Source organism: Cuculus canorus, chromosome W, assembly GCF_017976375.1.
Source record: "Cuculus canorus isolate bCucCan1 chromosome W, bCucCan1.pri, whole genome shotgun sequence".
NCBI lineage: Eukaryota > Metazoa > Chordata > Aves > Cuculiformes > Cuculidae > Cuculus > Cuculus canorus.
In genome coordinates this window covers 705,337-731,010 of record NC_071440.1, presented here as the reverse complement: position 1 = coordinate 731,010, position 25,674 = coordinate 705,337, and the positions used below count along the sequence as shown (strand labels likewise).

At 46.0% G+C, this 25,674-nt stretch overlaps 1 protein-coding gene across 1 annotated transcript in view; it reads right to left on the bottom strand.

The window, feature by feature from the left end:
* The window catches only part of LOC128850253 (zinc finger RNA-binding protein-like), a 63,922-nt gene extending 43,559 nt beyond the window's left edge, over positions 1 to 20,363 (bottom strand). The window contains exons 1-2 of the mRNA XM_054053249.1: positions 20,327 to 20,363; positions 19,971 to 20,055 (exon numbers count right to left, since the gene is read on the bottom strand). Coding sequence (XP_053909224.1) covers positions 19,971 to 20,055; positions 20,327 to 20,363 — 122 coding nt within the window. The remainder of the gene's footprint in view (positions 1 to 19,970; positions 20,056 to 20,326) is intronic.
* Positions 20,364 to 25,674: the final 5,311 nt, after the last annotated feature.

Sequence of the window (25,674 nt, the reverse complement as noted above, 5' to 3'; positions counted from 1 at the left end):
ATTTTTAATTTGTGGAGACAGAGCTTGGAATGGTATACCGGCAAAGCCACAGGGAGGACCTTACTATTTGAGGGAATTTATTGTTGTTCCATCCTAATGTATCCTTATTAGTGCAATGGAGTCAGAGAAAAACGCAGTGTGCACGAGCTAGACTGCGGTCAGATAGGGGAACCCACGTTTTGGAGTCAGACGAACCTTCTTGCTCAGAAAGAAAATGGGGGAAATGTGGAGAGTTTCTGTAGAGACATGGCTTGAGGAGAAGGGACGTGAGAAAATACAGCTGGTGAAATAATAACAGCCTCGTACAAGGCCACGGTCTCCTTGAGCAAGAAGTTAGGCGATAACAGGAGATAAAAACAGGACCTAGAAAAACCACAAACATCCTAGGAATGTAGCAATAGAGGCAGGGCTGACACTCTGTATCGGACCAATGATGAGCCTTACTTTTGTAATATGTATGAGCCTTATTACTGCCATTATAAAAGCATGCCTATCGTATCAATAAATCGAGACTTGTTGATCATCATCGGATGTGCTTGTCTCCCGTCGACTCCGTCAGTGGTGTTCGCCTTGAAGACCTTGGAAGTTGATAACAAAGGAGCCAGCTAGCAGAAGTCTACTGATAAATGGGCATTGGAATGCAGAAAGCTGGAAAACAACCAGAAGAGCCTGTGTTTGTACACAGTTCAAGGAAAAAACTTTTTTTATCCTGAGAAAGACTTCTTACTTCATCCCTAAGACCCCGGCCCACGACCACCAAGAGGCACTACGCAGGCGCAAGACTGGAGAGAACTTTCCAGAACTAATTATAATACAAAGCGGGGAAAGGTTATGAATATGTACTAGGCGCATATAACTATGCATGTCTTTACACTATAAGTAGCTGCTTGTTAAGTTATACGGTGTGCAAGCTAGAAGGAGAACCCCCTTGCACCCCAGCACTGGAAATAAACATACCTGCTTTATAACTCATTTTGGGTTATAGGATTTGATTCCGCAAAGCAATTTGGCACCCCAGATGGGACTCCCTCTCTGCCCGGCTGCAGGATCAGTGGGAAGTTGGACATTCTAAGGCGCACCCCGGTAAGCTATTTCTCCGGAGAATCTCCCATCTCTATCCAATTGCTGTGGGGGCAGAGACGGCCCATCAGCGGGCGGACCAGGTATGTGATTTATGTATGATATGGTATGATAAATTGGATGTACCTGCAGGAGAATTAGGGGAAGAGTCCGTAAATCGTGTATGGGACGCCTCACGCGATGACAAAGGGTTAGAGTCGCATTGCCAAGATCCCATAAGACCGTGAGGGGGGATATAAATCCCCTACTTGCGCCGGGTGAGGAGGTGGCACTGCCTGCCCCTGGGTAAAATAGCGAATTTGCTGCTGTGGTCTGGTATGGATGCTCCCTGCTGTGATAGCAAAGCACCAGGTAAAATATAATCCCAAGATTCTCGTGAGATTGAGACGCGGAGTGAAGGACTATGGTATTATAGATAAGATAATATTACTATTGTATAAAGTATTATTATGAATTGGGTACTCCTCGCTGAGGAAGCAGGAGTGCTGCATATGAGATAGTTATCATCTTCTACACCTGTTGCAAATCTTCAGTAGCTATATTGTGTATATTTTAACATTGTTAAGAGCTCATTTTAAATTTCTCATATGTTGTGGAGTATGTGAGGGCTCTGTGTGTGAGTTAACCCTTCCCCACACGGAATTTGAGTTAAGTGTTCTGTGTGAGAGAGAAAAAGAATAATTTGAAAGTTTAAAAAAAAAGGTTTGCGTGGACAGGGGGGGCAGAATTCTGCAGGCTGCAGGAATGGATCAGATTTAGTGTTCAGACAATCATAATGTTTTATTGTGCTATTCAGCTAGGTTGGGATCACTCTATTGTCCTGAGTGTCTGTAATCTGTAGACAGGAATTGTTGTTGTTGCTAGTCTTGTGGAAAGTCCCTGAGAACTTAGAGACAGGGCATTTGTAAGTGTTTAAATGGTTTGTGGAAGTTGGAGAAAGGTAGAGTCGGAAGGTAGTATAACAGGGTCAAAATTGAGCAAGAATTTCCTCGGGCAAGCCCCTTAGGACAGCACTGGAAGGAAATGGCAGAGGGAGCCAGGGGCTCAATGAGTAAGAAGAGGAGCACAGCGAAGAGGAGCGTGGCAGAGGTGCAGGGCACGTTAGTATAAAGAGGCAGTTAGAGTGGCAGTTCGAGCAGGCAGGGTGAGCAGGAAGGGCTCAGGGAAGGGCTGGAGGCTGGCCAGATGGGATTGTGGACCATGGTAGCTACCAGGCAGAAGATTAAAACTGCTCCGGGTGCTGCAGCGAGCAGGATGGATGTTGCCACCCAGACAGAACCTCAGTGGGTACATGCAGCTATTCAGACCCTGGGCTGCAGGCAGTGCCCCCCTCCCCCACCAGCTCATGCCTCTGGTACCGGCTACACTTGTGGGAGCTGTGCTTGTGTGGGGGAACTCCTTCACGTGGTGGCAGAGCTGAGGGAGGAAGTAAATAGGTTAAGGACCATCAGGGAATGTGAGAGGGAAATAGATCGCTGGAGCAACACCCTCTCACAAACTCAGCAGGCTGCTGGAGCCAGTGTGGCTAAGCAGCTCCCACCTACAAACTGCAAGATTGGGGGAACAAGAGATGGGGAATGGCAGCAGTTCCTGCCCGGCACAGGAAACCTGCTCCCCCCACCCAGACAACAAACCCCCAAATCACCCTCAAGAACAAATATGAAGCGCTGCAGGTGGATCCTATCCCCAAGAATGAAGAAGATGGCTCCCACAGCCTAGAAACATTCCCTAGGCTCCAGCATCCTCAGAGGACCTTAAGAACATCCTCTGTTAATAAAAAGAACAGAGTGATTGTCCTGGGGGATTCCCTTCTAAAATGAGTGGAGGGACCCATCTGCAGACCGGAGCCGCTCCACAGGGAGGTCTGCTGCTTACCGGGGGCATCAGTGAAGGATGTCACTAGAAAACTTCCTTCCTTGGTGAAGGAAATGGATTATTACCCCCTGCTGGTATTTCAAATACGCAATGATGTTTTACAGCGCAGAAGCTGAGAGACTTCAGGGCTCTAGGGAGAATGATGGAGGGCTCTGGAGCACAAGTGGTGTTTAGTTCCATCCCAACACTAAGGAATAAGGAACAGGAGGTCAAAGACAAACAGCTGATTAATGCCTGGCTCCGAGCCTGGTGTGAGGAGAGAGGCTTTGGCTTCTTTGATCATGGAGTGACCCACCCACCCCCAGGCTTTCTTACTAGGGATGGGACACGCTTGTCTCCAAGAGGGACTAAAGTACTTTCTAAAAATCTAGTTAGGCTCTTAAATACAGCTTTAAAATAGATGTGAAGGGGGAGGGGGAGGACACCAGGCTAGTTGGGAATGAGTCTGGAAGTGGGAGTCCAGCGACTAAGATATGGTGTGCTGGAGAGGACCGCCAGTACACCACCACAGAGCAAGTGAGGGCGAGTACAGCTGGGGACAGCAATAATGAAACTGGCACCGTGAAGTTAGTTATTCCAAGGACCAGTCAATTGGGAATGAACTCTATTCCCTTTATGAGGGCTGAAGGTTCATCAGCCCAGCTGAAGTGCATTTACACCAATGCATGCAGCGTGGGCAATAAGAAGGAGGAGCTGGAAGCTGTTGTAGGGCAAGGTGACTACGATGTCGATGTCATTGCCATCACAGAAACGTGGTGGGATGACTCATATAACTGGACTACAGCTATGGGGGGGTGTAAACTCTTCAGGCGGGACAGGAAGGGTAGAAAAGGAGGCGGGGTAACCCTCTATGTTAGAGAGTGCTTTGATACCCTTGAGCTCGATTACAGTGAGGAAGAGACTGAGTGCCTATGGGTTAAAATCAGAGGAGCCCACAAGAAGGCAGACATTGTGATGGGAGTCTGTTACAGACCACCCAACCAAGAAGAAGCAGCTGATGAGCTCTTCTATAAACAGCTGGGGATAGTCTCTAGATCTCTACCTCTTGTGTTCGTGGGAGACTTGAGTCTTCTGGATATCTGCTGGGAGTACAATAAAGCAGAAAGGAAGCAGTCTAGGAGGTTCCTGGAGTGCGTGGAAGACAACTTCCTCACACAACTGGTTAGTGAACCAACAAGGGAGGGTGCCCTCCTGGACCTGCTGTTTGTGAACAGAGAAGGCCTTGTGGGGGATGTGACGGTTGGAGGACGCCTGGGACAAAGCGATCATGAGATGATAGGGTTTTCAGTTCTAGGTGGGATAAAGAAGGGGATTAGCAAAACAGTCACATTAAACTTCCAGAGGGCAGACTTTGGACTGTTCAGAAGGTTGGTTGGCAAAGTCCCATGGGAGACAGTCCTTCAGGGCAAGGGAGCCCACGAGGGCTGGGCGCTCTTAAAAAAAGAAATCCTAGCAGCTCAAGAGCAAGCCATCCCTGTGTTCTGGAAAAGGAGCCGGCGGGGCAAAAAAGCCAGCTTGGTTGAGAAGGGAGATCTTTAGATGCATCAAAAAGAAGAAGAATGTCTATGAGCTTTGGAGGAAGGGACAGGCATCATGGGTGGACTACAGGGAGGAAGTGAGATTGTGCAGGGAAAAAATCAGGAGGGCTAAGGCCCAACTAGAAATCAAATTGGCTAAGTCTGTGAAAGATAATAAAAAATCTTTCTACAAATACATTAACAAGAAAAGGAGGGCTAGGGAGAATATTCAGTCCCTATTGGATGCAGAAGGAAAAACAGTGACAGGGGATAAGGACAAGGCTGAGATACTTCATGCCTTCTTTGCCTCAGTCTTTAATAGCAAGGAAAGTTGTTCCCTCTCTGTACAAACCCAGGAGTTAGAGGAGCAGAATGAGGCTCCCATGATCCAAGAGGAGGTGGTTAGAGACTTGCTTGCCCAGCTAGACACCCACAAGTCTATAGGGCTGGATGGGATCCACCCAAGAGTGTAGGAAATATATTGGAACAAACTGGACATGCTGTAATCCTAGAAGCCTGCTTGCACAACCCTGCCTATGACAATCAGTAGAAAGGAATGTGCTAAAGTATCAATGTTTAGACACAAAGGCCTATAGTCAGTTCTTAGATACAAAGCCTTAGTATAAGGCTTCAAGATTGTGATGTTTTCTGAGAGCTTTGCTATCTCATGAGAATGAGGAGGCCGGCTTGATAAAGTCAGAACCAGGCATGGGAACCGAGTGTGTAGTTCAACAGTGTGACTTTACAATTAGAATATGTTGTAAATATTCTGATTCCATGGAAACGTGCACTCTGATTATATGTATAAATACACCCTCAGATGTTACAATAAACGAGCAATGCTTCATACCTCTGGGAGGACTTGTTCATTGACTCCGGGGCTCCCCTCCCCCAACAAGTGGCGCCCGAAAGGTAGAACCTAGCGAAAAGCGGAAAGGGTTAAAAGCAGAGACCCTAGCAAAAATCAGTAAGGGTGAATCTTTGACGCCGGACCCTTCGCGGTAAGAGTGCCGAACACTAGCAAAAAGCGGAAAGGGTTAAAAGCAGAGTCCCTAGCAAAAAGCGGAAAGGGTGAATCTTTGACCACGAACCCTAGCAAAAAGTGGTAAGGGTGAATCTTTGACACCGGACCCTAGCGAAACGCGGTAAGGGTGCCGAACCTTAGCGAAAAGCTGAACCCTAGCGAAAAGCTGAACCCTAGTGAAAAGTTGAACCGATAGCGAAAAGCTGAACCCTAGCAAAAAGCTGAACCTTAGCGAAAAGCTGAACCCTAGTGAAAAGTTGAACCGATAGCGAAAAGCTGAACCGATAGTGAAAAAGCTGAGCCGTTAGCTTCAGGTTTCGGAGCGAAGGGTGTGGGGAGCCAGCAGAGATATCGGCCACGAGTCAGCGACTGCAGACTGAGTCACTACCTTCCCTCTGCTTTTCTTGCTTGCAGACATGGAATCTGAATATGCTGCAGCACAAAAACTGCTATTAGGTATTCTCGCTAAGCGAGGTGAAGCAGTTACCAAAAAGGCATTAGTGAAGCTCGTTCAATGGGCTAGGGAGAAAGGATTTCTTGCAAATCCTTCTCATCTTTTTGACTGGGCTGCGTGGCACGACGTGGGGGATGAATTATGGGGCTGCACGATCACAAAAAAGGGCAAAGAGCCTTTTGGGGGCTGCGGGGAAACTTGGCGGACTGTCGTTCATACTTTACAAGCGCTGAAGGTGGAGTCAAAAGTTGCCGCTGCCGCTGTGCATGCCATAGCCCCCCTCAGTCCCCCGGCTGAAACTCATCCTACCACGATGAGTCGCGTGAGTGCTTTCTTTGGGGTGGGCCAGAATTACCCAATGAAAGGAATGACTGGGAAAGTTTGTACCAGCGTCCACGAGCTCTTAAATCCGGCTGTAAAAAGGGGGAATGCGTCTGAGGACATAGACGACCCCATTGCATCGGAGGCGCCCGATGTTCACCCATCAGAGGGCGGAAGTGCAATGACACAGGAACCAGAAGTGTCCACAGTAGCCAGCTGCACTGATAAAGTGCGGGGTGGACCAAGCTGTCGGGCTAAATTATACCTGTCTCTTCCTTCCGAGACTGTTGCATTACCAGAAAAAAGTAGCGAGGAGTCAGAGGAGGAAGAAGATGGCGTGGTAGAGGAAACGCCAGGTAACTCCACTGAACTTAAAGAGTTACAAAAACAGGTAGAATCAATGATGCAAACTCTTCAGGAAAGAATGGAAAAGTCCCTTCGTTCGTTAGAAGATAGTATAAAAAATCCAGAAGGTCCAGTGTCCGCTGTCCCTGCCTCCTCAATTAGAGAGATGATTGATAAGCCTTGTGTGCCAATGACATCCTCAGCACCTTCAGTTTATCTCCCACAATATGCCGAGCCTTTATGTCGGCCAAGGACCAGTAACAGGTGGTCTGGAGTTATTCGAGATGCTCTCTTAGATGGGGATTGGCAGCCAGCAGGCTCCCCTGCTTTGCCGATTGTATTTAATGCAAATAACCCACAACCTAATTTCGAGCAGCATGACTGGAAAATTCTACAGCAAATAAAGAAGGTGATAAAGGAGGGAGGAATAAAATCTGAGGAAGCGAGATCTGCATTAGATTGGATATATACGGCTGATGTTAATTCCCCCATAGATTGTCGTAGCATTGCCAGACTGCTTCTCACACCGTCACAACAAATTCTATGGGAAAGGGAGTGGTCTCGTCAGGCTGCCCTAGAGGCGGCACGACCAAGAGCTCCCAATGATCCTTTAACAGGAATAACCGCAGAGATGATTACTGGGCAAAGGGCATACACTAACATGGCCCAACAGTTGAATTATCCAATAGCCTTACATCATCTGGCTGCAGCCACTGCTCGGCAAGCATACTATGCATTACCAGGGGAAGATCCATCGCCCACCTTCACTAACGTGAAGCAGGGACTCACAGAGCCGTATACTCATTTCGTCGACCGATTATCAGCAGCGTTAGCAAATCAAACGGGCATGGATGAAGCTGGAAAGCAAAGCATGTTCAAATTGCTTGCTTTCGAGAATGCCAATCCAAAGACAAAAGCGACCTTAGCCGCTCTCCCTAAATCTTCTGAGGTAGTTGATATGATAGAAGTGGCAAGCAGAGCACAAAGTACCCAGCTAGGAAAAATGATAGCACAAGCTGTTTCAGCTGCCATATCTCCCACCACCTCCCTTCTAGCCACGGCAGTACAAAAGATTGGAGGAATGCCAACACAAACAGACAGGAGGGTCAGTTTAGGAAGTTGCTATAAATGCGGGAGGAAAGGGCATTCTCGAAAGACATGTACTGCAACTGTGTGGTGTGACCATTGTCAGAAAAGCAATCATGCTGGTGATTTATGCAGGCTGGCAAAAAACGGGAAAGCCAGTGCGAAGGGTCCCCGCGTGACGACAAAAGTGGTGGGTCCTTTAATATCATCCAGCAGTCGTCCCCGCCAGCAACCTTTGACCAGTCCTTGGAGTACACCTATCTTTGTAATTCCTAAAAAGTCCGGGAAGTGGCACCTCCTGCACGATCTTCGCAAGGTAAACGATCAGATGTGGCCTATGGGAGCCTTGCAACCAGGTATGCCATTGCCAACGATGTTGCCAAAGGATTGGCACTTATTGGTAATCGACTTGAAAGACTGTTTCTTTGTGGGGTCCACAGCGGGCTGAGGACCCCTGATTAATGCACCCGGAAGGAGATCATGGGACGGGAAGTGGGCAGACAATATAGGACCATGCATGAAAGTAGCACTATCCATTCACAGATTGTTTATGTATAAGCTAATCCAATCATGCGGAGACGCGTGTGTTAATCAAGGGTATAAGAGGCGCGCGTAAGATCAAGCACCGGCCGGTCAGCCCTGTAACATCAATAAAGAAACTTGCTTCCACATCACCGTGTCGTGTCTCAACAGCGACATCTGGTGACCGCGACGTGATATAGCGAGCGATTTTCTGAGAGTTTTAATTTTGGGGTTCCCCGAGGTGGCACAGCCACTATAAAAGAGTTTTCGGCAAGAATAGCCAAGAGGAGCAGCGAGAGAAGCTGCTAAAAGAGTTTTCGGCAAAAATAGCCAAGAGGAGCGGCAAGAGAAGCTGCTAAAAGAGTTTTCGGCAAAAATAGCCAAGAGGAGCGGCGAGAGAAGCTGCTTAATTCCGGATCCGGGACTTTTAAGAAGCCACCGAGTGCAGGTGAGCTGCTGGGGAAAAAGATGGGAGCCTCACTAACAAAAGAGGAGGAAATGATTATAAGCATGTGGAAGCAAATACTAGAAAAGAAGGGGGTAAAGCTGGAGGAATTCATGTTACAAAAGATGCTTTTATGGAGTAAGAGACAGGGTTATACTCCAGATATAATGACATCATTTACTGTTTCGAATTGGAAAGAAATAGGGGACAGGCTGTTTGACAGTGCTTCACGTGGAGACAAAGAGTCAGTATCTTTGTTAACCACATGGTGCCTTTTGTTTGATACTTTGAAAGACTTTAAAAAACAGAGGGATCGGGCAGAGCAAGATCTTTCACCCCTTGCCTCCCGAGACGAGCCTCCATCTGCTGAGGATCTGTTAACGGAGCAAGAGGACTTTTCTATATTAACTGCCAACCCAGACTCTGCATCTCTATCTGAGTTTCAACACCTAAATTCAAGAAATCCGGTAACGCACCCAAAGAATAAACCATCTCGGTTAGCGCAAAAAAGTTTTCTTGTTGATGAGTCGGACGATGAAACAGACTCGGCTTGTCCGATATATAAACAAAGCTGACGGCGGGTTAACGCCGTAACGCCGGCTGCCCCGCCACTGCCCCCTGAAGAGCGAGGGACACCCGAACCATACAATCCACTGCTCCTCCCGCCTTTGCCAGATGAGCCGGATGATTGGGACAATCCCGTGGTGGTGGTGGGGACACTGAGGCGGCTGCTTTAAAAAACAGAAAGATCAAGGCTAGCCCGAGCCACCCTTTAGGGGTTCCTCCGGTAAACCTAAAACCCCTCAGGCGTGGGATCCACCCTCGGCACAGGTTACTGTGAGACCGTATGATCCATGTGTATTTTGGCAAAAGGTAAAACAATGGGCTATGCTAGAAGGACATTGGACATTGTCTGAGGCAATAACTGCACCCTTAAAGGAACGTGACCCGAGTCCTATGACAGCTATGGCATTCCCGGTGGTCCGGGGGGAACCAGGACAGGGAGTTATGGATGAGCACAGACCATACACCTGGAAAGTAGTACAGGAACTTCAAAAAACCGTTACACAGTATGGTCCCAGCTCCCCTGCAACAATGCAATTGCTTCGATTATTAACTATGGAAGCAAAAAGAAATCAGGAAAATGGCGATTATTACATGACCTGCGAAAGATCAATGAAGTGCTTGCAACCATGGGGGCACTACAGCCGGGACTACCCTCCCCAACAATGATTCCAATGCAATGGGACATAATGGTCATGGACTTAAAAGATTATTTCTTTACAATTCCTTTAGATGAATATGATGTAGAAAAATTTGCTTTTACAGTTCCTTCGACTAATCATGCAGAACCCACAAAAAGATATCATTGGAAGGTTTTACCCCAGGGGATGAAAAACTCACCTACCATCTGTCAATGGTTTGTAGCCCAGGCACTGAGTGTTGTACGGCAGAAATATCCTGAATGCTATTGCTATCATTATATGGATGACATCTTATTGGCTGCTGCAATGTCAGAACAATTAGGAGAATTGGAAAGGGACACTAGACAAATGTTGGAATGTTATGGCCTGGTCATTGCCCCCGAAAAGGTACGTGTTAAACCGTGGTTGTATTTGGGCATGAAAGTACTGGCCAAAACAGTCCAACCTCGGGCAATTAAAATAGTAACTGAAATCAGGACTTTAAATGATGTTCAGAAAATAGTTGGAATTATAAATTGGCTGAGACCCTATTTGGGCCTTACATCATCACAAATACAACCCCTAGTTGATCTCTTAAAAGGGGACACAGATATTGCAGCACCCAGGGTTCTAAATAAGGAAGCCAGAAATGTTCTGACACTTGTAGAGCAAGCCATTCAGGAAAAGCATGTCTGGCGCATTGACCTGACTGCAATTGTGCAGGCATTGGTCTTTGTGGAAGGCTCAATGCCCTATGCTGAGCTCGTGCAGTGGGATCAGGGGTGGGAAGACCCCCTCCATATATTGGAGTGGATCTTCTTACCATTTCAAACAAAGAAGGCTGCTCCAGGATTATATGAGCTGTTAGCTCAACTCATTATAAAAATTCGAACACGATGTGTGGAACTATTGGCACGAGATCCGGAATGTATTGTTATTCCTCTACAAGTTCAATATTTTGAATGGTGTCTTGCCAATAGTTCTGCACTTCAAGCTGCGCTACTTAATTTTACAGGCCAGATATCGTATCATTTTCCTTCCCATCCACTTTGTAAACTGGGAACTCAAATCTCTATCGCACAGAAATTGTTAAGCCAAACAGCACCTGTTGATGGATCCACAGTTTTCACAGATGGGTCTGGGAAAACAGGAAAAGCTGCTGTTACATGGTTTGATGGACAAAATTGACAACATTTAATTGAGCATCAACAAGGCTTCCCACATGTGGTGGAATTACGAGCAGTCACATTGGCATTTCAACAGTTCCCACAAGCCATAAATGTGGTAACCGACTCTGCTTATGTTGCAGGCCTAGTGCAGAGATTGGATAAAACAGTTCTTGGACAAGTGACAAACCACCTGTTGTTTGGAGTTATGAAGCTCCTGTGGGAAACCGTACAAAAGCGCAGCCTACCCTATTATATTCTACACATAAAAAGCCATACTGACTTACCTGGTTTTATAGCAGAAGGAAATGCCCGGGCTGACCAATTAGTATCTGCGGTAGCATTAGGACCAGTACCAAACATTATGCAACAAGCAATTGCTTCTCATCAATTTTTTCACCAGGGTCACAGAGCACTCAAGAGACAGTTTCAGCTTTCTACTACTGAAGCTCAATCTATCGTTGCTTCATGTCCTGATTGTCAAGGGCAACATTTTCCAACAGTCTATGGAGTAAATCCTAGAGGCTTACAGGCCCTACAAATTTGGCAAACTGATATAACTCATATTACAGAATTTGGCCGACAAAAGTACGTACATGTATCAATTGATACTTTTTCTTCTGTCATTATTGCTACTGCACATACTGGAGAAACAGCAAAAGATGCTATTAGGCATTGGCAAAAAGCCTTCGCCACCTGTGGTGTTCCTCGACACATTAAAACTGACAATAGTCCCGCTTATGTTTCTGGGCGAGTGAAATCATTTTTACAGTCTTGGGGTGTCAGCCATGTTACAGGTATTCCTCATTCCCCCACTAGTCAGGCACTTGTAGAACGTGCCCATGGTACACTTAAGTGCCTTTTACAAAAACAAAAGGCGGGAATGTCTGGGGAATCACCTGAAGCAAGGCTGAACAAGGTGATGTATGTATTAAATTTCTTAACTATCAATGAGGAACATCAGAATCCCCCAATGATTCGACATTTTGAATCCTTGAAGTCTACCACAGCTATCTCTGATGGAGTGAAGGTTCAAGTGAAGGACCTTCAAAGTGGTCAGTGGTCAGGCCCATGCAAGCTATTAACTTGGGGTCGAGGGTATGCTTGTGTTTCCACAGATGAAGGACCTCGGTGGTACCCTGCTCGTTGTGTTCGCCCTGCTGTGGATAAGCCACGGAGGCCATGTGTGGAGAATCAAACAGCTGGAGATGAGCGTGATGGATAGCCCTTGCTAACATCAAAGAACTGCCATAACAACTGGAGTATAAGTCGTATATCGGAACCACAGATTAGAGCTGTTAGGATCAGTAGAAGTGGAGCATAAGTCATGTACTGGAATCACAGATTAGAGTTTTTAGGATTAGTAGAAACGGAGTATAAGTCACTGTTTGTATACTTTTCAGATGCACCTACAATATTACTCAGCGTGGTCAAATATTGATGCTGCTTTGCTTCCCTGTTTCAAGAATGGGTATGTTTGTAGTTGTGCTGTTGATGTTGCCCTGCATTGTGTGTCTGCTGCAAAGGGTCCCGCAGCAGCCGACACAGGCAATCTTTAACGGGCAATTTTCTTTAGCACAAATACAAAAAGGGGGAATTGTGGGGTCCACAGCGGGCTGAGGACCCCTGATTAATGCACCCGGAAGGAGATCATGGGACGGGAAGTGGGCAGACAATATAGGACCATGCATGAAAGTAGCACTATCCATTCACAGATTGTTTATGTATAAGCTAATCCAATCATGCGGAGACGCGTGTGTTAATCAAGGGTATAAGAGGCGCGCGTAAGATCAAGCACCGGCCGGTCAGCCCTGTAACATCAATAAAGAAACTTGCTTCCACATCACCGTGTCGTGTCTCAACAGCGACATTTCTTTACTCTCCCGCTGCAACCAGACGACACCGTTCGCTTTGCCTTCACTTTGCTGTCGATAAACAAAGCCGAACCGGCGGAAAGATTTGAATGGGTTGTCCTCCCTCAAGGGATGAAGAATTCTCCTACCTTGTGTCAACTCTTTGTTTCTCGAGCTCTTAAGCCTATTCATAAACAGCTCCCCGATACCCTCATCTATCATTATATGGATGACATCTTGCTTTGTCAGAAGGAACCTATCACAGATATGCTTATTAAATGCTTGGAATCCCAGCTTAATTCTAAGGGCCTCATCATAGCACCTGAAAAAGTCCAACGTCGGGCACCCTGGAAGTATCTAGGTTGGACCATCGCCAGTGCGACTGTTAGGCCACAGAAATTGATACTGACACCTAGTGTCAAGATGTTGAACAATGCTCAGAAACTGGTTGGAGACTTACAGTGGATCCGCAATACTGCAGGAATAACAAATGAACAACTCGCACCCTTTATGCCCCTCCGCCGTGGGACAAACCCAGGCCAACCCGTCGAGTGGCTTCCACTGCACCAAGCTGCATTGGAATTTCTGACTGACAAGATCCTGGAATCCTTTGCCAATCAAAGGCAACGCTGTTGCTGACTCATTAGTCAGTATCGCTACCTCAGCCCCGGTCAGCTCCTTTGCCAAGGCAAGAGAGAGCCACGAGATTTTTCACCAGTCTGCCAGAGCGTTAAAAAGACAGTTTGACCTCACTTGGGCGGATGCTCAGGGGATTGTAAGATCCTGTTCTCAATGCAATGCACATGGAACAGGTCTGGGCTTAGGTGTTAATCCAAAAGGGCTGAGTGCCTGTGAGGTCTGGTAAATGGATGTAACCCATATACCAGAATTTGGGCGGTTAAGATACGTACATGTTAGCATAGACACTTATTCTAAAATGATTTGGGCTACAGCGCAAACTGGGGAAAAGGCACTTCATGTGATCCGACACCTTGCAGTCTGTTTCGCCGTAATGGGAGTCCCACATTGTATTAAGACAGACTACGCCCCTGCATATGTAGGAACACGGGTGCAGAAATTCCTACAATTATGGGGAGTAAAGCACATCACAGGAATCCCACACCTTTCAACAGGGCAAGCTGTCGTTGAGAGAGCAAATCGCACTCTAAAGGATTATCCAGCTAAACAAAAGATGTCTGGAGACAGGGATGTGCAGACTAGATTGAGCAAGGTGCTGTTCACCCTTAATTACTTGAGTTTGTCTGCAGGGTTAGAACGGCCTCCTGTTGTCATACACAATAGTAATACAAAAATGCAACCTATCTCTGAAGTTCGAATCAGGTATAAGAATCCTACCACAGGTTTATGGTAAGGACCCAGCCTGCTTTTATTTAATGGGCGAGGATATAGTTGTGTTTTCACAGATTGCGGACCTGTATGGGTGCCCAGTAAATGGACGCGGCCTGCTCCGATCAGCCAACACCGCGAGAGGTCAGCCAGCGACAATGGTGAGCAATTAAACAGTTGAAGAAAGAAACTGCAGACGATACCCAAGTTCCAGATGTTAAGATCAATATCCAACGAGTGGTATCCAGCATCGTTGTAGACAAGGACCTGGGGGGGGTTGGGAATTAAACCCTACCATCTTTGCTAATCGTAACCGCAAATGTGAGCTTTGTAGAAAACCACTATCCTTAACTATAGAGTGTGGAGCTTGTAGGACTATATTTCCGAAGAATAGTGATTTTGTGTGTTCGCTACCGTGTATAGTTTAAATATTCATACCATCGTGCTACTCTTATTGACTGGTCATAAAAAATATTGTACGGGCATATTAAGCTCTCAAAAAGGTGGTTCTGTGTGTGTGTGTTTAAAGCACTTTAAATGTTTGTAAGATTTGGGTTTTGGTTATAGGAGTTTAAGCCTCTGTTTTGATTAATCTTAAAAATGCAACTCTGAGACCTTTTAATCTCAAACGTCCACTAAGGTGGCAAACGGGTAGATTTACCTGGGACCTTTGAAGTGAAAGGCTGCAGAGGACAGAATTTTAAAATAAAAAATAAAAAAAAAAAAGAGACAGGAATTCGACAACGCCTGGATCATTACCATAAATGTCGAAGAAGTTGTCGATTTACGACTTAACCCAGCATGCAGCGGAGACGTGTGACAACAGTAAATGCTCCTGCTTGGATCTTCTCCGCAGCCTCCTCAATAATAAGGGATTCCGCAATAGACTTTCTCTTACTAGCACACTGCCATGGCTGTGGAGAGTTTGAAGGAATGTGTTGTTTTAATCTTAGCGTTCACTCTGAGAGCATTCATAGAAAACTCTGAGAGCTGAAGGATAACTTGAAGAAGATCACGATTGGTCAAGACCTGCTTACAGCATGGTTGCGAAAATTGGGAATTACAGGATGGCTATCCTCTTTGATGAAGTCGTTAATGATGTCTTTTTTACCGTTGATTTTAATGTTGCTCTTTGGTTGTTGTTTGCTCGCATGTTTAAGAAGAACAGCAACTCGTCTAGATAGTCAGGCTTGGGTTGTGCAAAAAGAAAAAGGGGGAATTGTAGGAAATATATTGGAACAAACTGGACATGCTGTAATCCTAGAAGCCTGCTTGCACAACCCTGCCTATGACGATCAGTAGAAAGGAATGTGCTAAAGTATCAATGTTTAGACACAAAGGCCTATAGTCAGTTCTTAGATACAAAGCCTAAGTATAAGGCTTCAAGGTTGTGATGTTTTCTGAGAGCTTTGCTATCTCATGAGAATGAGGAGGCCGGCTTGATAAAGTCAGAACCAGGCATGGGAACCGGGTGCGTAGTTCAACAGTGTGACTTTACGATTAGAATATGTTGTAAATATTCTGATTCCATGGAAACGTGCACTCTGATTATCTGTATAAATACACCCTCAGATGTTACAATAAACGAGCAATGCTTCATACCTCTGGGAGGACTTGTTCATTGACTCCAGGGCTCCCCTCCCCCAACACAAGAGTATTAAAGGAGCTCGCAGATGTCCTTTCCAAACCCCTTTCCATCATCTTCCAGCAGTCCTCGCTGACTGGGGAAGTTCCACTAGACTGGAGGCTGGCTAATGTTGTGCCCATCTATAAGAAGGGTTGCAGGGAGGATCCAGGGAACTACAGGCCTGTCAGTCTGACCTCAGTGCTGGGGAAAGTCATGGAACAGGTGATCTTGAGTGCTATCATGAAGCACACGCAAGAGAACTGGGTAATCAGGCCCAGTCAACAGGGGTTTACAAAAGGCAGATCTTGCCAAACTAACCTGATCACCTTCTATGACAAAATCACTCGACTACTGGATGGGGGAAAGGCTGTGGATGGAGTCTTCTTGGACTTCAGTAAAGCCTTTGATGCGGTTTCTCACAGCATTCTGCTTAGGAAATTGTCAGCCTCTGCACTCGACAGGTGCACACTCTCCTGGTTTGAAAACTGGTTGGATGGCCAGGCCCAGAGAGTGGTGGTAAATGGAGTTAACTCCAGCTGGAGGCCAGTTACAAGTGAAGTTCCCCAGGGCTCAGCACTGGGTCCAGCCCTGTTCAATGTCTTTATCAATGACCTGAATGAAGGCACTGAGTGCACCCTCAGCAAGTTTGCAGATGACACTAAGCTGGGTGGCAGCATGCATCTGCTGGAGGGCAGGGAGGCTCTGCAAAGGGATCTGAACAGGCTGGACCGCTGGGCTGAGGCCAATGGCATGAGGTTTAACAAGGCCAAATGCTGGGTCCTGCACTTGGGGCACAACAACCCTATGCAGTGCTACAGGCTAGGAGAAGTCTGGCTAGAAAGCTGCCTAGAGGAGAAGGACCTGGGGGTTAATGGTTGACAGCTGACTGAACATGAGCCAGCAGTGTGCCCAGGTGGCCAAGAAGGCCAATGGCATCTTGGCTTGGATCAGAAATGGTGTGACCAGCAGGTCCAGGGAGATTATTCTCCCTCTGTACTCGGCACTCGTGAGACCGCACCTTGAGTACTGTGTTCAGTTCTGGGCCCCTCACCACAAGAAGGATGTTGAGGCTCTGGAGTGTGTCCAGAGAAGAGCAATGAAGCTGGTGAAGGGGCTGGAGAACAAGTCTTATGAGGAGTGGCTGAGAGAGCTGGGGTTGTTTAGCCTGGAGAAGAGGAGGCTGAGGGGAAACCTTATTGCTCTCTACAACTACCTGAAAGGAGGTTGTGGAGAGGAGGGAGCTGGCCTCTTCTCCCAAGTGAGAGGGGACAGGACAAGGGGGAATGGCCTCAAGCTCCGCCAGGGGAGGTTCAGGATGGACATCAGGAAAAAATTTTTCACGGAAAGGGTCAATGGGGACTGGAACAGCTGCCCAGGGAGGTGCTTGAGTCACCTTCCCTGGAGGTGTTTAAAGGACGGGTGGATGAGGTGCTGAGGGGCATGGTTTAGGGATTGTTAGGAATGGTTGGACTCGATGATCCAGTGGGTCCTTTCCAACCCAGTGATTCTATGATTAATTATTAAATTATTTGTATCAATTATTTCACATTTCTGTTAGTAATTTTTATTCCCCTATTCAAAAACCCAAATATTCAGAAGCAATTAAAAATCCTTTCTGAACTGCACAAAGATCTTCAATATGGAAGCTGTAGCAGTGGGTTTTATATAGAAAAAAAAAATATCGGCTTCCAAAGTGAAAATAGATGGCAGCACACCTAAAATGATTTATAGTCAGAAGCTGGCTAGGAGGCAGAAACTGATGATCAGCAGCAATTAATGAAGTATTGGTGTCCACTTAACAAAACATTTTTCTCCCATTACGAAACCAAACGGATTTGTCTAAATTAAAAAGCTATTTAATATGGTTTTGCAAACAAGCAACCTTCTTCCACAAAAAAAACTTATATGAGAACTTGGTTTATAATTAGATCTAAACTAGCAGAATCCACACTTGTTACTTCTATATAGTGACACTGATAGAAAGTCTGGATTTGCTGTGATTTATCAGCCCAAGAATGACAGACAGTTAAGAGCTTTCAATTTTAAGAAACAAATACTAAATTATCTTCTGGAGAACACTTTGCTTTTGTCTTTTTTCATTTCCAGCTATTGGCCTTTCCTAATAAAAAAAAAGTGTTGAGGTTTTTTTTCTGTAAAAAATTAAACTGAAAGTAGAAGGCTTTCTTGATCTATTGCACATTAACAATATTGAGAAAATGCAAAACTTTGATATAATGCTATCTATTTTGCCAGGTAATAACTTCAGGTGACTTAAGATTGCAATAATTTTTTTCCACATTAGGATATTTGTGGAATAAGTCAACTCAACATAGTCTTTTTTAATAGAAAGACAGAAACATACATCATGTGAAATCATACTCTCATTTTATGAAAGTTAATGATTTAACTTTTTTGATTTGTAGGCGGTAATAAGCTTCAGGCAACAGGAAGTAAACTGGAAGAAATGAAATCAGCTGAAAGTGTTAAAACAGCAACTGCTGCTACAGTACAAACACAGGAAGTAAAATCAGACACAGCAGCTGAACCAGTGACTCCCACGACTCTTGCTGCCTTGCAAAGCAATGTCCAGCCAGTGGGCCATGACTATGTGGAGGAGGTATTTATATGAAAATGTGGACTACTTTTTAACTATTTCAGTGAAAAATTATTCAACGTGAGACAACCACAGAATGGTTGAGGTTGGAAGGGACCTCTGGAGGTCATCTGGGGGGTCCAATCCCACTCAAGCAGGGCCACCTAGAGCCCAGGACCATGTCCAGACAGCTTCTGAAAATCTCCAAGGAGGGAGACTCTACAAGTTCCCTGGGCAACCTGTGCCAGTGCTCAGTCACCCTCACAGTAAAAAAAAGTATTTCTTGATGTTCAGAGGGAACCTCCTGTGTTTCAGTTTGTGCCCATTGCCTGTGGTCCTGTCACTGGGCACCACTGAAAAGAGCCTATAGAACACACATTTTGTAGCACTCTGTAAACAAGCTACTAAGGACCTGCCAAATCTGCTTCATGAAGCTCCCTTTTAGGCATTTTAAGTGAATCCTGTGTTTTCTGCTCAAAATATTAAATTTATTCTTATGGAAGGACTGCTTTAACCTGATTGCTTTGTCTCTTCACTTTCAGATGTGGTAAACATACAAACCGTTTACGGGGTGCAGTCTTTTGCTAAGATGCAAACAGAATAGTATCTTGTGCTTATGATAGCAAAGGAAAAAGTTTCTTTCAATCAGTTTTTCCATTTTCTCAAGAACACATTTAGGATTAACTATGAAGACAGTTTTGAACTTGAACTGTATTCCAATTATACGTTTTTATATTACAACTCAAAAGGAAATTTCAAATTAGTTGTTCAGGTTCTTAAGTCTATAAACCACCTCAATAAAAGGAATAATAATTTTAAAAAATTAATCTCCACTTCAAAACTACAGATGGATCTCAATTTATTATTCACTTAAAGACTGTTTATTTACTAAAACAAAAATCCTCTATGCTATTTAGAAACTCCTCCATCCCATGATGATCCAGTTTCAAATTTCACTATAACTGTCAAGTAAAACATACTGTGAGCACCTAATCTTAAAAGGACTAGAAGATGAATGAAATTTAATCCTCTTCTTTAACTATTATACATTGGAGTAAATGAAAATGTATGTACTCTATGTTCATTTCCAGAAAACAATAGATAGTTTCCCTGAAGCTGAAGAAGGGCCTGAAGGCAACAGACAGTAACTCGCTAGTGTTGATAACTACAAGTGGCCATTTTAATTTAAGGGCCTTGGGACCTGATGCTGATTCTCCTCCTCCTCCGTGGTGCCCGGCTCCACCTCCCCACCCTCATGCCACTGGGGATACAGGGAGGCCCTTGTCAGGAGGATAAGAATACACACCCGCGGGCGGGGCAGACAAGCAGAAGGGTCCTAAGCACAAACATCCCGAACAAGCGGGATGCAGAAGAGGCCCCCACACTGGGCGGGGGATGGGAGCAGTCCCGAGCACTCACCCCCGAGGGGGTGGGGAGATCCCGATCAGAGACAAGGGACCGGAGACGAAGAGGGAAGAGGTAGCTCCGGGCCTGGACAGAGGGAGGGGCAGGGTGGGATCGCGGCGGTTACCTATACTGGGCAGCAGCCCCGCTATGGGTGAAACCAAAGTAGTTGCCGGTGGCCATTTTGGCATCTTCTCCCAGCCGGCTGGGCACTGTGGCGACGATAACCAAGAGGCGGCGACGGCGGCGGTGGTGGTCGGGACCATGACAGGAGGCCCGGCAGGAGGAGGAAGCGGGGGTAGAGGAGGAAGAGAAGGGGACAGGCAGACAAAAGACAGAAAGAGCGCGCGAGCGCCATGTCAGACACGGTGCCTCAGGACCCCGTTTCCCCGCCCTGCGCGCGGGCCGCATCCCCTCCCCCTCATCGCCGACCCCCGCGCGCACAGACACAAATAAACACCGTTTATAAGCGCCATTACTTACCATAGGTGAACGAAACTACCGGGCATATAGGAATCATGAGTCCAAGCAGGCAGCGACAACAGCGACTAAACTCTTAACTCTCACCCCCTCCTCCCCCCTCCTCACCGCCGCGAGTACTCCCTTCCCCCCCCACACACCTACGGCGACAACGGCGGAGTGCGGCCGGGCCAGGACCGTGCGCACGCGCGAGACGTGAGAGGCCGCTGGGAGTTGTAGTCTGGCCCATGACTGCACACACACCACATCACCCCCCAGAAGATCGCGCTTGCTGCCGCGGTAGCCGCCGCCGCACTTCAGAAGCGGATCCTCATATGCGCATGCGCGGGATGTGCAAACGCTCTTGGGAACTGTAGTCTCTCTCCCTGAGGCCCAGGCGCGAAGGAGAGCTGCTGTCAGAGAAGCGCTGCACGTACCGCTCGGCCTGCCGCTTTCCTCCCTCCATTATCCCGTGTTTTGCACTCACAGTCACACTGATACCAAAAATGTCGGCAAATAAAATATTTGGAATCTGTCTATATATTGACTCTCTTGTCTTGACTCAAACCCAGGGCCCTGGTTAGGGCCACTAATTTGGCTTTCTGAGCAGAGGTTGTTGATGGCAAAGCACAAGCTTCCACTATGGAGCTTATTGTGGTAACTGCATACCCTGACAACTGTTCCTACTGCTGTTCTGGGGGCAGCTGTCCAGCCCAAGTACATGGACACCTTTCCTCATTCCCATCACTATTTCAGCAGAGTGCTGACTCAGACTTTATGCCTCATATCTTTGACTTTGGAGGCTGGATTTCAAATTAATCTTGATAAGTTCATTATGAAAAATATTACTTCAAACTTTCCTTGCAGTCTCAGAGAAAAGTGAAGACAGTGTCTAAGGATGCAGGACAACACTATTCCATTCCATACAGGAGCGCACAAACAGGGATGGCCTCGTCAGAAGGGCGGGCTCGAACAGTTTGCAAGAGCAGTTCACGAAGGCAGGGCGTGCAGGGAGGGCGCAGTCTCTTTCTGTGCTCAGGAGGTGAGTTCGGTTGGTGAGAGGAAGCCCAGCCATGGTGTCCGCCCAGCAGGAGGCTGCATCCTCCACACCTGCCAGAAGGGACACGTCAGTCCAGACTGAGCTCCCAGGAAAACACGCAGCCATCCAGGTCTCAAGCTGCATGGAATGCCCCCAGCTTGCACTGGAAACAGGGGGCAGCAGGGGTACAGCTGTGTGAGGTGCGAGCAGGTGGATGATCTCCTCCGCCTGGCGGCAGAGCTGTGAGAGGAAGTAGAGAGGCTAAGGAGCATCAGGGAGTCTGAGCAAGAGATTGACTGGTGGAACCACACCCTGAGCTCCCTGAAACAGGAGCAGAAACAGCCACCGGAAAAAGTCTTTGATCAAAGGGATATGGTATCTTCCCCCCACTGGGACGTAGGCAGGGACTTAAAGGGATGTAGTGAGTGGAAGCAAGTCCACCAACAGGGTAGCAAGCGAACCCCCTCCTTGCCCACATTTCCCCAGGTGCCTCTGCACAACAGATACGAGGCTCTTGATGTGGAAGATGGAGTGGAGGAAAATTTGGGGAATGACTCATCTACATCAGAGGAAGAGCCGAGACTGCAACGGCACATACTCTGTATTACTACAACTGCCATGAGGAGGAAAAGGTGAATCATAGTTGTAGAAGACTCCCTGCTGAGGGGGAACAGAGGGTCCAATTTGTTGAGCAGACCCTACTCTCAGGGAAGTCTGCTGCCTCCCAGGTGGCTGGGTTAGGGATATCGCTAGGAAATTCCCCAGTCTGGTACAGCCCTCAGACAACTAGCTGTTACTGCTTTTCCACATGGGAGGTGACGAAGCTGCAGTACGGAGCCCAAGAGTGATCCAAGGAGACTTCAGGGCCTTGGGACGGCTACTGAGGGAATCTGGGGCCCAGGATGTTTTCCTCCCTCCTTCCAGTTACAGGTGGTGACACTGGAAGGCTCAGGCAGGCCCAGTCTATTAATACATGGCTCTGTAGCTGTGTCACCACAACAACTTTGGGGTTTTTGATAATGAGATGGCCTACACAGCACCAGGATTACAGGTATCAGATGGGCGCCACCTTTCTCAGAGGGGGAGGAGGGTCTTTGCCCAGGAGCTTGCAGGGCTCATAGATAGGGCTTTAAATTAGATGTGAAGGCAGAGGGGGATGATATATTAGGCTAGCCTAGGACCAGTGGTGGGAGGACAGACAATGGTTGGAGGAATGGGGTGCTGGTATGGGCACTCCACCTGTTGCCCAGGGGCATGCTGGGGACACCATGGCACAGCTGAAGTCCTGTGGAGATGAGTGGGAGGCTCCTGAGGTAGTAGGTGCCAGCAAGGAAACATCTGCAGAACACCTTAAGGGGAATAAGGAATGTTCCTCTAAGAAGGCCCAGCTGAAGGGCCTCTATACAAACACATGAAGCTTGGGCAACAAACAGGACAGATTGGAAGCTACCGTGATGCTTGAAAGCTATGATCTGGTTGCCATCACTGAAACTTGGTGATTTTAAGACTACATCTTAAAATGCCTTCCTTCCACTCTTCCCTAGGCTCAACTTCACTCCTGCTTTTCTCTACCTACTCACAAGAAAACACAATTTAAGCTTTCCTAGTAAATCACCACTGAGCCAAGGAATATTTATTTCTGATCTTCAGCAGGTGTCATTCACATTTTTACATAACAATATGTAACAATATGTAACAATATGTTGAGAGCAGAGGACAACAAGTTTGATCTCCAACAAGAAAAACTTTTCCTATTAGATTGGTCTTCCACATGTAGTCACCAGAGCTACAGTCAAAGACGAATACTACCGGTAAGTGGATGGCAGTAAATGGAAAATAGATAGGACATGATGATCCTCTATCAACCCCAAACTGCATTTCTTCCCTTTGAGCCAAGGTCAGTTCTGATTCTGTGGCTATAAATTGCCAAACTAATCAAAATTACTTGGAGAAAAATCTGTTTGGTTCAAGGCTTCAATCAGTTAATACACTCCCTACAGATCAGTCACGGCAAGCATGTAAAAAAAAGCATCCTTCCTAAAGGAGCCTACACTAATAATAATAAAAGTATATGTGGTACATATACGGTCATCTTCTGACACATTGTAAATCTGCATGCTTCCCAGATCAATATTACTGTGGCAGCAACTGCTTTCAGTCAGGCCGGCCATCCTTGGCTGACATTATCCAGTTGTTTTGAGAGACAGATCACTGCGCATCTCTGCTCCCCCAGAAATTGCAACAGCACTCCCAGGGCTGTCCCATGCCTCTCATCAAAATATTTTGAGAAGTCTGGAAGCCCAAGTGCTGTTGCTTTTATTAAATACAATTTCAAATATTTGTAGGCTGCCCTGCTGTTATCAGTCCAATCCAGGTGCTCAGGGGTAGATGTCTTCAACACCTCATACAAAGGTTTGATTAAGAGTCCATAATTTGAAATCCAGAGCCAACACCATCCTGCCATCCCAAGAAAAGTTCTCAACTCACGAAATGTCCAGGATAGTTGGAAAATAGTTTCTTTTCTTTCTGTTCCCAGTTGTCACTGTCCTTGTTGTATCTCAAATCCAAGTCTTAATTCTTCGAGCCTTCTCTCTGGAAACTCTATATCCACTCAGTCCAAAAAGTTTAAAAGATTCGTAGTCAGTCCCAAACAATCTTCTCTAGCAGCTATAGCAGTGAGGATATCATCCACGTACTGTAATACTGTTCCTCCATAATTTTCTTTTCCCCATATTTGTAGTCCTTTGGCTAACTGATTCCCAAAAATTGTCGGACTGTTTTTCAATGCTTGGGGTAGAACAGTCCGTGTATACTGAGGTTTCTGCCAGTTTCAGGATTTCCCCATTTGAAAGCAAAAAGCTCTTGATTTCCCTTTTCAAGAGGAATGCAGAAAAAGGCATCCTATATGTCTAGCACTGTAAACCAACCCTATTATTTCAGTTAAAGCTGTTAAAAGAGTATAGGGATTCATAACCACTGGATGTATATCCTGAACAATTTGATTCATTGCTCTAAGATCCTGTACTAAATGCTAACCCTTACAATTTGCCTTTTAACCAGTAAATCGGGATATTATATTTTGGCTCATATTCCACTGACAACTTATATTTCAAGAATTTCTGAATTACTGATACTAACCCAAGCTTAGCTTCTAATTTTAAGGTGTATTGTTTAATTCTTACTGGGACTGATCCTGGTTTCAAATTACCTCTTACATGTTCTGCTCACTTGGACTTCCCAGAGGTATCTCCAGCCCACACTGTTGGGATCACAGCATCTCCAAATTCTCAAGGGATTAGTTTCTTTGAATGTTGACATTCTGTAATAATAAAGCTATTGCTTCGATATATTTAGATTCTGGTATATAAACTTCAACTTCCCCTTCTCCAGATCTTATTTGAGCTTCTAATTTTTCAAGGAAATCCTTTCCTAACAACAGCTTTGGGAAGCCTGGCAAATACAAAACCTGACAAGTTACCCACTGTTTTCCTAATTTAAATTTCAAAGATTTAAAAAAATGGTCAGCTTTCCCTGTCTCCCATCGCACCAATAATGCTTATCTTTTATATTTATTATTATTATTATTTCAAAGTAGTCAGTACACAGCCCTGGTATCCACCAGAAATTCAATTTCCCCTTCCCCTAGCTTGATTTTAACCAGAGGTTCTGCAGAAAATTCCTCCGTTCTTCCTTAATACTTTTCTACAGAGAACAGGGGATTCCAAGGGTACCTTAATTTAAAAGAGGGCATTCCCACTTCCAATGCCCCTCCTATTTACATTAAGCACACCGATTTTCTCCTCACTGCACCCAGACTTTCTGTGGTAAGGGGTCTCCAGCCTTGATCTCCTCCCCTGTGTCCTTCCTATATCCTCTTTTCCACAAGTGTTCCCTTCTAGCACTGCTATCAATCCTTTTTTCTCTCCCTATTTCTGTGTGCCACTCAAGTAACACACAATAACTTTCCCGAGTCTCTTGCCTCAGCTCCTTGAAAACAAGTCACTGTTCTCCGTAAAACTCCTGATCTCTGCTTTATGAATCATCAAACAACACTTGCATAATTGCCCTAATGTTTTTCCAGTCAGAGCCTTGCATTTTAACCATTCTCAAAAGCGCTAGCTGTCCAATTTGAATTGTCTCTATCATTTCCAGCTGCTAATTTCCAATTGTTCAAATCAGTAATAGAAATGGGAAATAGAGACTGTATAATAAATCACCGGTTCCGCATTTTCCACAGCCTGACATAAGGAAGTTGGTAGAACTTCTCCCTGTTTACCTCTCATTCACTCCGCTATCGGACTGAAACCCTCTGCTCCCATTAATGATCGAACAC